The following is a 14254-nucleotide window of genomic DNA, read 5'->3' on the forward strand; positions in this document are numbered from 1 at the left end:
AATATAATAGTACTGTCTGTTGTATGTTATCTATATAAATATAATAGTACTGTCTGTTGTATGTTATCTATATAAATATAATAGTACTGTCTGTTGTATGTTATCTATATAAGTATAATAGTACTGTCTGTTGTATGTTATCTATATAAATATAATAGTACTGTCTATTGTATGTATCTATATAAATATAATAGTACTGTCTATTGTATGTATCTATATAAATATAATAGTACTGTCTGTTGTATGTTATCTATATAAATATAATAGTAGTGTCTGTTGTATGTATCTATATAAATATAATAGTACTGTCTGTTGTATGTTATCTATATAAATATAATAGTACTGTCTGTTGTATGTTATCTATATAAATATAATAGTACTGTCTGTTGTATGTATCTATATAAATATAATAGTACTGTCTGTTGTATGTCCATGTAACTACTATGCAGGGTGTGGATGGATTTTCAACCAAATTGGTATGGAGGCTCATTAGGTCTATGCAGGGGTACATAAAATTTTAGTTTTGTGTTTTGCAGTTTTTATGGGTATTTTTTACCACTACTTCACCCCCCTGTAGAGGGATCTTCACCAAATTTGGTATGAAGGTTCATTGGGTCCATGGGGAGATACATAGAAATTTTCAGTTTTGTGTTTTGTAGTTTTTATGAGCTTTTTGCATTTTTTACAATTATATAATAGGGAAGCAGCTTTTCATGACCTAAGATAACCTTTCATTAATCACAAATGTGAATAGCTTCCATCCAGGGGACAGGTACTCCAGCTAGTATACAATAAACGTTTATTTTGTAAATAATTCCTGTTAAAAGTTTTTTTGTATGTGATGTTTCTAATTACTATATCTTAATTTTTTACTTGAATATGGAAGCATATATGCTGATATAATAACAGACAGGCAAACAACGAGTCATAAGCATCAGGAAGAATTTTATTGATGGTGATACTACATGTTCTTTATGCTTATACATTGTTGTTTACCTACCTATTATTAGTATATTTTACTTACATTACTAAATAAACTAGTTAAGTTCCCTGTGAATTATAGTACAGAGACTTACTGGCCCATCTCAGCTGTCCCATTCTCTAAACTAAACTAAAGCTATCAAATAAATAAAACAAACTAATCTTAAACCCAGCCCTTATAATTTATATAGTTATAAAGTTTTTTCTTAAACTCACTTAAATTTACTGTCTCCACAACATCAGATGGCAACTCATTCTAGAAGCCAACCACCCTGTTAGAAAAATAAAACTTACTTAGCTGAAGGTTACTCCTATCTTGCCAAAATTTATATTTGTGTCTCCTAGTCCTACTATTCTCACTGTTAAATATGAAAAAAAATGATGCATCAACACTATTAATTCCCTTTACAATCTTAAACAACTCAGTCAGATCACCCTAATTCTTCTTTTTTCAAGAGAAAACAATTTCAAAAATCTTAATCTCTCCTCATATGATAACCCCTCCATCCAGGCACCATTCTATTAACCCTCCTCCAAACCCTTTTCAACAATTCAATGTCCTTCCTAAGGCAAGGAGCCCAAGACTGAACACATTATTCCAAATGTGGCCTAACCAGTGCCCTATACAATGAAATTATAACCTCTTTAGACTTGTATTCAATATTTCTGTAGACACAACCTAAAATTTTATTTGCCCTACCACTACCAACACACGGATGGCTTAAGAGACTGATCAACCATTACACAAAGATTCCTTTCTTTTATGACACTGTTAAGGTTACTTCCATCCAATTTATACTTATAATTTAAATTATGATAGCCCACAAGCATTATCTTGCATTTATTATAATTAAAACCCACTTCCCATTTATTTTCCCAACTCATCAAATGACCCAAATCCTGTTGTATAGTAGCAGCATTCTCTTCACAGTTAGCAACACCTAAGACCTTAACATCATCAGCAAATTTAAGTAATTTATTGACCATTCCTTCATCTATGTCATTGATGTAAATTGAATAGAGCAAAGGTTTTGTAACATTAATCAAATTTGAATGAAATCAATTTATATATAACAACCCTCTGCTTTATTACATCCAATTAGCTAACTTATTTCCCCCACACCTACAGAGAAATTATTTTTTTACAAACCTTTTATGTGTCACCTTGTCAAATGCTTTCTGAAAATCCAGATACACCAAATCTACACCCTTACCCTCATCTAGGTAAGCAGTAACCTTTTCAAAGAATGTCAAAAGATTTGTAAGGCAATATATTTCCCTTGTGAAACAACGTTGACTATCCAATAAAATTTAGACTTCGTTAAATGACTTTGCAAAACATCTTTTATCAGACTTTCCAAAACTTTCCCACAACTTATGTCAGACTAATGTGTCTATAATTATTGAGACAATTTTTATCATCTCCCTTCAAAAGAGGAGTGACATTGGCTAACTTCCAATCCTTTGGCACCAGCACACTATTCAAGGATTTACAAAAAATAGTAGCAAATCGTTCGCATATCCAATCCTTAACCTCCTTCAAATCCCTTGGAGAAATATTATCTGTCCCAGGAGCCTTATCATTTTTTAAACATCCTAATTTTTTTCTTAAATTACCATGCATGTATGCGAAGTGTGGAATGTTACTAACCAATGAGACATGAACAACTGCTGGATACATTCAACCAAGAAACTAAAATCTCTTGTCCTGGAAAACATGATAACCTCGTTATTTTTTAAAATAAAAATATGTTAATTAATGATAACTTCACGTTTTATTATTTTATACCATCTTGACTGTATAACTTGTATGAATGAGACAGACTACATGGACCTTACAGTAGGCTTTTAGCTATTTCACACACTAAAGACTTAACTGTAGAATACAGTACTTTAGAAAACCAAAAATAATAAAAAAGTTACAATTTGTAAGCCAATTAAAATGATAAAACTACTAGACTTACTTGGACATGAGCCAAGCATTCCATTGACCTAGCAGAAGGTGATACAGCTTGAGCCAAGAAAGAGGCCAATTCAAAAGGTTCCAAATTAACTCCGACAGGCTGGATTAACATATAGTTTAATACACAGCAAAGAGTGATGTAAGGTGTTGGAAGCTGTCGGAGCTTCAAACTCGGAATGGAGATACCTACACAGGCCACAAACGTTCGCCATCGCAGTGATACTTGGGCAGCACTAAGGCTTGGTTCTGTGTCCTTCCAAAGATCATCTAAGGTTGGAAGTCCACCTAGTGGAAATTCAGCCATTAGTGACAAAAACAGATTCAGAAAAAAAATGCATCTTAATATTGTTGGCAAATGCAGCAAAACTTTGAATAACATTTAAAATAAACTGTTGATACTACTTTAAATAAAAGTCCAAAGATACAGCTGTTGAATGGATTGTTTATTTTCATTTAACTTTTTTATTATGTTTGGACCACTTGTGTGGCCATCATCAGGTAACTGTTTCTATTTTTGTTAGCACTACTGTTGATGTAATACTACTCCAAAGAGTTCTATAACTTTCAGACAAATAACACTGAGGAGGGTCATGACACTTTAGTCTAACAAATATAAAAACTTAAGAGACAAACCTGACTCTCGTCTATTGCAGACCCGTGAAAGAACAATGCAAAAGAAAAATCAAAGTATGATGTTTAAACAAAAAATAGGGCTTGTTTTTTTAGGATAAGAACAATTTAAGTCAGCTGTCTTTAAGAAATATAAGGTTATGCTGGAAATGGTAGAGTACCATCTTATTCACTACAGTAGTCTGGCTCTTGGCTTCTTCTGAGAAAACTTATGCAGGTTTGTTTGGCCTCACGAAACACCAGAGAGAACTGGTTTTCAACCCCAAACCATGGGGTTTTATATGTTTTTCTGGGTATTTTTATGATGTCCCAAATACGTCTCCAGGTCCAGTCGATAAGTAGATCCTTCATCTAATTGCTTCAATTATGCTGATTCACTGCTGGCTCCTTGAATCAAAACTAGACACTAAGTGGATATTGTTAGAAGCTGTTAATTGGCAGCCTATTTGCAAGCACCTCTCCTTTTTGTTGACCATTACATTGCCATAGTTAGTGTAGTTAATGTAAACTTTCTGTAGCTTTTCTCTCTGTTAGGATAGCAGTTGTTTATATAAACAATTGATGTCACAATCTGTTGCTGTGTCTCATTCGACTTGTCACATGAGAGTTACTTATTTATGATAGCTGTCTTTATGAAGCTTCTACTATACACTCGTTAATGTGCACATCCTTGCTGCAACTTACATGTATGTACGGCAAAAACAATGCCTTGAATGTTCCACATTTTATACCTTGTATTTGTAAACAATGGAATTGTTTTGATCCACAAATGAGTTCAGGTGAAACCCTCAATAAAAAATGTAAAACAAGCCTCTATTATGGCATAACCCAGTGTAAGAAGCTAGTAACATTTTATTCATTAAATAGTTCAGAAATCTAGATATGGAAGGATAATCCTACTAGATTATGTAAAAGTAAACCAAATGTGCAACTGGCAGGACAATCCTACTGCATTCTGTAAATGTAAACCAATGTACAACTGGCAGGATAATCGTACTGGATTCTGTAAATGTAAACCAAATGTGCAACTGGCAGGACAATGCTACTGGATTCTGTAAATGTAAACCAATGTACAACTGGCAGGATAATACTACTGGATTCTGTAAATGTAAACCAATGTGCAACTGGCAGGATAATCCTACTGGATTCTGTAAATGTAAACCAATGTGCAACTGGCAGGATAATCCTACTGGATTCTGTAAACTAATGTACAACTGGCAGGATAATCCTACTGGATTATGTAAATGTAAACCAAATGTGCAACTGGCAGGATAATGCTACTGGATTCTGTAAATGTAAACCAATGTACAACTGGCAGGATAATACTACTGGATTCTGTAAATGTAAACCAATGTGCAACTGGGAGGATAATCCTACTGGATTCTGTAAATGTAAACCAATGTGCAACTGGAAGGATAATCCTACTGGATTATGTAAATGTAAACTAATGTACAACTGGCAGGATAATCCTACTGGATTATGTAAATGTAAACCAATGTACAACTGGCAGGATAATCCTACTGGAGTCTGTACATGTAAACCAAATGTACAACTGGCAGGATAATCCTACTGGATTACGTAAATCTAAACCAAATGTACACCTGGCAGGATAATACTACTGGATTCTGTAAATGTAAACCAATGTACAACTGGCAGGATAATCCTACAGGATTAAGTAAATGTAAACCAAATGACTGGCAGGACAATCGTACTGCATAGACTAGTAACTAGCACAGTAACAAAGCCAAAACCTCTGAAGAATGCAAGTTCCTATGTTAGATAGCCATACGTAAAACAGAAACCTATACATTTATGTATTACAGTAACTAGTGAGTAGCAGAGAAACAAAACCCAAACCACTGATGAACAGGGATTTCTACGTCAGATAGTTATATACATACAACAGATAAAACCAAAACCTCTGAAGAATCTAACTGATTAAATGATTGGAAATAATACCCGTGAAAGTCATTTCTAACACTAGTAAATGAAACAAACTTCTGATAAAATACTACGTTACCAACCTGTTTACTGCAGCAGTATTAAAATGTGGAAAATCTGCAGTTAAATTTTGAAATATCCTAACAAATGTCTTTGTTTTTATTTATGGTACTACGTCCATCTGGGTTCACGTTTCAAGTTAGTCAAGGTCATGTGATCATACACGGATATATTTTACAACGTAACTCCAGCTTGATCGTTTGACAGATTTTAGAAGAAAACCTGAAGGAGAAGAAAGAAAATGAATCCAGCGAACCAACGTTAATGTGGCGTTAGAGAAACGGAATTTTTGGCTGTGTAACCGTGATAAACGGTGCTTGTGTGCAGGAACTGACGAATTTAAATGCACACGTGCGCCTCCAACCCCATAATAGAAAAGAAATATTCAGAAATATGAGCCCTCATTCTTTTCGAGTTGAAAAGAAGCTAGCCACGTGGAAAGTAAAAAGCATTAGTCCGTTACGTGTGACTTCCCAACTTGTGTGATTTGTAGCGAAATGGATAAAAGGAGAGAAAAATGATAAGGTCAAGGAAACACGACCAGCAACAAGGTTTGGTAAAACTTAAAGAAAAATGAAAGCGTCTTATTTCATCTGAACAAGTTAAAATAAAACAAATAAGCTCACAGTTGTTGTTTTTTTCTTCATACAAATAAAACAGTATACAATACTTGTTTCAGATACTCAGTAAATACTAAATAGATGTATTTCTTTCTTAGTGCACATTGGGTTCTGGGCTATCTGTCCATCTTAATAAAAAGAAACTCAGGTTTTTAAAATGTCTTCCACTTTTCGATACTGGTTCTGGAAGTAGCAGTGACGACGAACTAGATACACGTAGAGAAAGGTAAGATAAGCAGGCCCATATCTACAATAGATACCATACTGACAGCATGTTAAGTAGCATTTCAAAATAGTAAACTCTACGATTTGCGATAATTATATACGAGAAATAATGACGTCGATGATACATTGTTTCGATCATTAAATATCTACTCAAGTGTTTATCTTTGTCACGCTGTTTTATAATTACTTTTTTTTTTTTACCGAGAATTCGAACATTGCTGCAGCAGATTTTGTTTGGCATGTCCACTAGATGGCGAAAGCAGCATCAAAGATGAACTTTAGGTTACTCGACCACAAATACCAATTAATATTTTCTCGTGGATATTTTGATTCATATTAAACTTTCGTAGATGTTTTGTGTAAACATATGTCGACAAAGATGGAATATTCATATTACCAACATATGATTTCGTTTATTAAACACACTAAACAACAAAGGAAAATAATTATTGTTCTAGCCGTATTTCCAAACGCATAACAATTTCCACAATTGCAGTGTTACCATAACAACAGTGTCAATGAGTTATTTTCACTACATTTCCCAAGCCCGTGGTAACAACTGATATCTTTGTTTCGTATTCAATTACTACTGTATATTCGTTTCATTTTAAAGGCTCTTATATGTCGTACTTATTTAAATAAAAAACCGAGGTACGCCACTATTTTAAAACAATAAGCATCTTTATAAAGAGTAAAAAACACTAAAACTGACACACCTGAGGTGTTTTTGATTAGATTGTTAACAAATAAACTCTTAAAAAGTAATTTTACACCAGTATTGTTTATAAAGTTGTTAAAAAGTAATTTTGCTCTAATCTTGTTAAAAACTGTTAGAAAGTAATTTTACACCAGTGTTGTTTATAAAGTTGTTAAAAAGTAATTTTGCTCTAATATTGTTAATAAATAAACTATTAAGCAATAACTTTGTTCTAGTATTGTTAATAAACTGTTAAAAAGTAAATTTGCTGTAGTATTGTTAAAAAACTGTTAAAAAGTAAATTTACACCAGTATTGTTTATAAAGTTGTTAAAAGGTAATTTTGCTCTAATATTATTAATAAATAAACTTTAAGAAATAACTTTGTTCTTGTACTGTTAATAAACTGTTAATAAGTAATTTTTCGTTTGTATTGTTAATTTATAATATATTCTATTTTAATAAGTTAACAAATGTAGATTAATACGATAAAAATGACTATAGTGATTACAGCCGCTGGCATACCTGACCTCTCCAACCTTACACGAAATTTCTGGACTGGAATGGAGAAACAATTCTTTGGCATAGACAAGTTCGGTGACATTCTGTCCCCTCGGGCTGATTTAGCGCTCAACGTGTAATGATTAAATCTCACGTTAATTACGCATTTTCCGGTAAATTATATACGTTCAGTGCGGTAGAAAATAGAACTAAATTGGCCCCATAGTGGGAAATCTCGAGACTGGGAGTGATCAGTCACCCATACGTCTCTATCACTCTGTCAATCATCACGTGAAGAAAGTACACTCATTTAAAGTTTGAAAAAAAATTATTAAAATCATTTATAATTATCTTGCTTTAAAACAACCACTATTATTACTTTGTAATTATGTACACTATTCTTTATGTATTCAAGAGCGTTGTCGAGGGGAAAAAAAGTTGTTGGTCCTATAAATTAAAATCTAATTTACCCAGTGTAAAAAAAAACAACAACAGTAAATCGTATATAAAATGTACACAAGAATAAAAACAATGATGCACAATTTAGTTTAATTATGAACTTCCAGGATGAATGCCATGAAACACGGCAGCTCATCCGTGCTGTGTTCTACACTTTATACTGTTACATTCAATCTCAGGTACCAAACACACGTTTTTTCAAATATCAGTTTCTATACGTATGGCAGAGCTACTACGCCTATCTACCGTAGTACGTAATTTTGGACTACTTACCAGAGAGAAGGTAGTCAGGCAGTAGCCCCCCCCCCCTACCATCCACGCTAACAGATTGACTGGCACTTTTATAACGCATTCAAGCTTGAAGTGGGGGGTGGAATCGTACGGATTCGAAGTTGGATCGTCAACTCCAAAATTCAGAGCGCTACAACAGGACCAACACAAGCCCTGTAGCAGTTTATTCGAGATACTTAACCTGCGATCCTTTATAATGTAGTCTTTTCTCCGGGATACCTGATCTACGTTTCTTTATAATGTAGCCTTTTCTCATTGATACGTGATCTACGTTCCTTTGTAATGTAGCCTTTTCTCTAGGATACTTAATCTGTTTTCCTTTATAATGTAGCCTTTTCTCCTGGATACGTGATCTACGTTCCTTTATAATGTAGCCTTTTCTCTAGAATACTTAATCTGTTTTCCTTTATAATGTAGCCTTTTCTCTGGGATACTTAATCTGTTTTCCTTTATAATGTAGTCTTTTCTCCGGGATACCTGATCTACGTTTCTTTATAATGTAGCCTTTTCTCTGGGATGCTTAATCTGTTTTCCTTTATAATGTAGCCTTTTCTCTGGAATACTTAATCTGTTTTCCTTTATAATGTAGTCTTTTCTCCGGGATATCTGATCTACGTTTCTTTATAATGAAGCCTTTTCTCTGGGATACTTAATCTGTTTTCCTTTATAATGTAGTCTTTTCTCCGGGATACCTGATCTACGTTTCTTTATAATGTAGCCTTTTCTGCGGGATACGTTATACCGTTTATTAATATTTTATTTGGTTTCAGTGACGTACCGCCCTTCAGTGGCACAGCGGTATATCTGAGGACTTATAACGCTAGAATCCGGGTTTCGATACCCGTGGTGGGCATAGCACAGATAGCCCATTGTGTAGCTTTGTGCTTAATTACAAAAAACAAAACAAACAGTGACATACCAAAACCTTACAGCCAAGTATAAAAAAACTAACCAGAAATTAGTGGAAAAAATTACGAACATAAATCAGATACACTGTACATCGTGCGCAAATATTATACAACAGTCGACTATCATAATAATACAAGTATTAAAATAAATTAATTTTGACTATATATGCATATGTATATTCGAAACAGCCTGTCCACACCTTTCATACTTTCAGTGAATTAAATAGAATAATACGACGTCGTAATAACGACTCTATTTACACGCTATCATTGGTAGGAAAGTTGGCAGAAAAAACTACTAATTAAACCCATGAAATGATCCCTTTTACATGGGGAACTCCGCTTCTGAATAATCAATTTAAAGTATTGCGTCTGCTTAATTATATGTGTTGGTTAAGGAACATAATTATATAATAATAACTACAAAACAAGATAATAAATTTAGTACTATTTAATGTTGCGTGTTCCTCGGATATCTCCGCGCGTTAGGTTGCGCTTCGTTCGTGACGGACAGGTAGCCTACACACTCATTCCTTCGTGAACGATTTCAGAAGCAAGTGTTGTTTACAAAATTACCAAGAATGTAAAATAGAAACGCGAGGTGGCGTGAAAATACAAGCCTTTTCTGAAATTCAAAAACAAATTGTATCTTGGATATTTTCACCGTTGATAAATGAAACAAAACTAAGTTATGGTCATAGTTAAACCCAGAGAGAGGAACAGTTCTATACATGCATTTCAACGATCCTACCCATAAATTTGTATTATAAGCCATTACCACTAAAATATTAAACACAGAAGATTTTCTAAATTTCCTCACAGACACAAATTTAAAATTTTCGGTGATTTTTGCACATTTTCCTGCGAATGTTTATTGTCTGCAATCGTAGGACAGTAAAGGGCAGGAGCACGGAGGTGTGTTCTATTAAGTTAATCATGTGTGCGTATCTTTCTGTTTGTAGTCACAACAGAAAGGATGAATGAAAAGTAGCAGCCTTGAGAAATCTCCATTATTCAAAGGCAAATGAATATTTAAATGGAGAATTTTGTTAAAAATTTATATTTAAATGGAGAATTTTGTAAAATATTAATATTCAAATAGATAATTTTGTTAAATATTAATATTTAAATGGAGAATTTTGTTAAAATACTTAAATGGAGAATTTGGTTAAATATTAATATTCAAATAGATAATTTTGTTAAAATATTAATACTTAAATAGATAATTTTGTTAAATATTAACATTTAAATGGAGAATTTTGTTAAATATTAATATTCAAATAGCTAATTTTTTTAAATATTAATATTTAAATGGAGAATTTTGTTAAATATTAATACTTAAATGGAAAATTTTGTTAAATATTAATATTCAAATAGCTAATTTTGTTAAATATTAATATTTAAATGGAGAATTTTGTTAAATACTAATATTGAAATAGATTATTTTGTTAAATATTAATATTTAAATGGAGAATTTAGTTAAATATTAATATTCAAATAGATAATTTTGTTAAAATAATATTTAATAAGCTAATTTTGTTAAATATCAATATTTAAATGGAGAATTTTGTTCCCCTTTAATGGCGTTTCTGTTGCAGGGCGTGATACAGACTTAAGCAACCGAATGTACGGTTTGTTTGTGCCACTGGAGGCTTCAATATACGAAGAAAGAACCAAAAACAACGCTACTGATCTTGAGTTTTGCCCCCTCATTAAAAACGAATGGCAGACAAGGTTGATGAACAGTCTGTGATGGGATACGAACCCATCGGCTTTTTAAATGGATTTTTCTAAACTATTTATGCACCACATTAGTAGCAAGGCCACGACTTCTCTTCGTTACACGCGTAAAAAATCAGTAATACCAAACCTATACTTCTACTAATTACTACTGTGTCCTCAATATGATTTTATATGAAATTAATTTATTTCACTCGGTTGTCACTAACATGCAAAAACAAAACCTACTGAAATGTGAAACAACATGTGGATCCCACCGAAAGTGAACATTATAAAGAACAAGTCGGTAATTTGAGAGTAAACCTATGTAATATCCCTTAGTCTATAATTCTGTACTCTATCCTCTGATGAAGGAGTAACGAATACTTCGGTAAACGCTACTGACATTCAATGCTGTTTACATTATAACAAACTACAGAGACGTACCATCGGAGATTTATTCTAAAGCTACTTAGAATACATTTTAACACAACTATTTAAACATTTGCGTTCTTGTTTATAGGCGAAAAAAAAAATTATAGATTCAAATCAAAATATAACTTATTACTCAGTAGAGAACTTCCACTGCTGCAGTTATACCAGAAGTTTCAAAAACAAAACCAGTGTTTATTCATCAACAGTTCTGAACTCCTTCTTGTGATGGAGCAGCTTTCATCGAGAAAGATTCATGTTTTAATTAGAATTTCATTTTAATAATAAAAAAAGGTTTCACTTTAATATTTTCTAAATTAGAAGTTTAATATTATCTATAATTTCGTCTTCGATATTCTGAAGCTATATTTTTATATTCTTCAATCTTATGAGGGTAAAGAGCAATCAATGAAAATTCAGAAACCACTTTCCACGCCTACTTCTGACATGCTCTAATTTACAAGTTGCTAATAGATGTTTCTGAAGCCAACTCCCATTAAATTTATAACTAATAGATTTCAATCGACTCATTGCCATAGTTGTCATACCACGTGGGCTTACAGATAATTGACAGTTTGGTTTGATGTGAAAAAATTTCCCCATTAAAACTCACTGGGAAGAATAGTTGAATTTCTAACTCTCAAGTCACGTGATTAGAGATGCTCGAGTACCGGTACTATTTCAAACCCTGGGCCACGCCCAGTCTAAATCCCATAAGGAGAAACAATTTCAATTATGAAATGAGAAGTCCGACGTATGTATCCTAAACTCGCGAACCAACCGGGCTCATCTAGGTAAATGAAACAACAAACCAAAGATACAAGAATTACTAGTACTTTCTCTGATAAACACTTCCTGTGACACCACTGAGTAGTTTGGAGAATCGATTCACTTTGTATACAAAAAAAGGCTGTGTTCGTATGGCATTCTTATAACAAAAATACAAAGTATACTCTCGTTACCTTTCCTCAAAAGTAACACAATTTTCACGAAGAAAATTGAAACAACGCAATATTTTCCAGATACGAGGATTGTCCGAAAAGTTCGTGGCCTGACCTAAAAAAGAAAACTGGAATGTATGATTTTTTTTATAGATATTAAGTTTGGTTCTTTTTATAAATAAACAACACATAACACGACTTTACCAGCATATTTTGTGTGTTGTGGGTTTTTGAAGTAAAGAAGTGAGAAGTGTTAAACGTCATGGAGAAGATCATACTTCGTTCGGTGATAAAATATTTTGTTAAAATGAAAATGACACCACAAGAAATCCACCAGGACAACATTAGAAGAGAGTGATCCGGCATATTCAACAGTAAACTAGTGGTGTGTTGAGTTTAATAGCAGTAGACAATCGTGTGAAGATGATCCGAGGTCAGGTCGACCCTCGACACTTACCACAACAAAAATAGCAGATAATGATTTGGTTATATACGGTAGAAAAATTACCATTAGGAAGTTAGCAGAGGAAGTGGGAACCGGTAGAAATACTGTGAGGAAGTGGGAACCGGTAGAAGTACTGTGAGGAAGTGGGAACCGGTAGAAGTACTGTAGCAAGCATTTGGAGTGACAGTTTGGACATGAGTAAGAAGCTAACCAGATAGGTTCCAAAAATGTTGTCACCTGAGCAGAAACGGATCCGAATTGTTGAAAGCCAACGCCTACTCCATAAGTTTCAATAGATTCGCAACTTTGTTTGGATTTGTATCATACTTGAAGAAGACAGACCAATGCTTTGTCGAAACACGTAGTATGTATTAAAACATTTCATCATGCTTACAAATTGTTGTGTCTTATATATACAAGTGTAATGTGCTTCTGTACACAAATATGGGTTCGACGCAGAGACAAATATGCAAAGTTTGCAATGGAAACGCCCAAGTTCAATACCCAAAGTCATTACCATCTGTTGGTAAGGTCATGGCATCAGTTGTTTGGGATGTCAAGGGCGTTTTACTGATTGATTATTTGGAAAGGGGTCAAACCGTTACAGGAGATTACTGTGCTTCCTTGATCAACAATTTTCATTAAGAAATCAAAGAAAAGACAATAGGACTGCTTAAAAAAGGTGTGCTCTTCCATCAGGACAATGCTCCAGCTCACAAACCGTGTGTTGCTTTAAACACTATCCATGATGTTGGTTTCAAATTACTGAACCCTCTCCCCTCTTACTCGCTGTGTTTAGTTCTAACCAATTTTTTTTCTTCCCTAACCTTCAAATTTTTCTGAGCGGCTGAAGGTTCCAGAACCACGAAGAAGAGTTGTTTCAGAAGGTCACAAAGGCCTTAGAGGACCATTGGCACAATTGTATAGACTCAGTAGGAGATTATGTTTAAAAATAAATCATAGGTGAACCAGTGTCTCTTTCCTTTATAGGTAGGGCCACGATCTTTTCGGACACACCTTGTAAGTGTGTGTGACGACGTATAAAATCTCATGACAAGTGCTACACGGTCCGAGTATTACATACAACATTACCAGAAGCATAACTGCGGTAATGTTCGTTCCCGAAACGGTATTTATGTAATACCTGGACCACACAATACCTGGTAATGTTGACATACAACATTATCAGGTATTGTGTGGTCTAGGTATTACATACAACATTGCCAGGTATTGTGTGGTCCAGGTATTACATACAACATTACCAGGTATTGTGTGGTCTAGGTATTACATACAACGTTACCAGGTATTGTGTGGTCCAGGTATTACATACAACATTACCATGTATTGTGTGGTCCAGGTATTACATACAACATTACCAGGTATTGTGTGGTCCAGGTATTACATACAACATTACCATGTATTGTGTGGTCTAGGTATTACAT

General features: G+C 33.7%; 1 protein-coding gene across 1 annotated transcript in view; it reads right to left on the reverse strand.

The window, feature by feature from the left end:
* LOC106471200 (constitutive coactivator of peroxisome proliferator-activated receptor gamma-like) overlaps nucleotides 1-14254 on the reverse strand; it is a 49990-nt gene that overhangs the window by 5564 nt on the left and 30172 nt on the right. Inside the window, exon 3 of the mRNA XM_022399826.1 lies at nucleotides 2946-3229. Coding sequence (XP_022255534.1) covers nucleotides 2946-3229 — 284 coding nt within the window. The remainder of the gene's footprint in view (nucleotides 1-2945; nucleotides 3230-14254) is intronic.

Source organism: Limulus polyphemus, unplaced genomic scaffold (genome assembly GCF_000517525.1).
Source record: "Limulus polyphemus unplaced genomic scaffold, Limulus_polyphemus-2.1.2 Scaffold4469, whole genome shotgun sequence".
Lineage (NCBI taxonomy): Eukaryota > Metazoa > Arthropoda > Merostomata > Xiphosura > Limulidae > Limulus > Limulus polyphemus.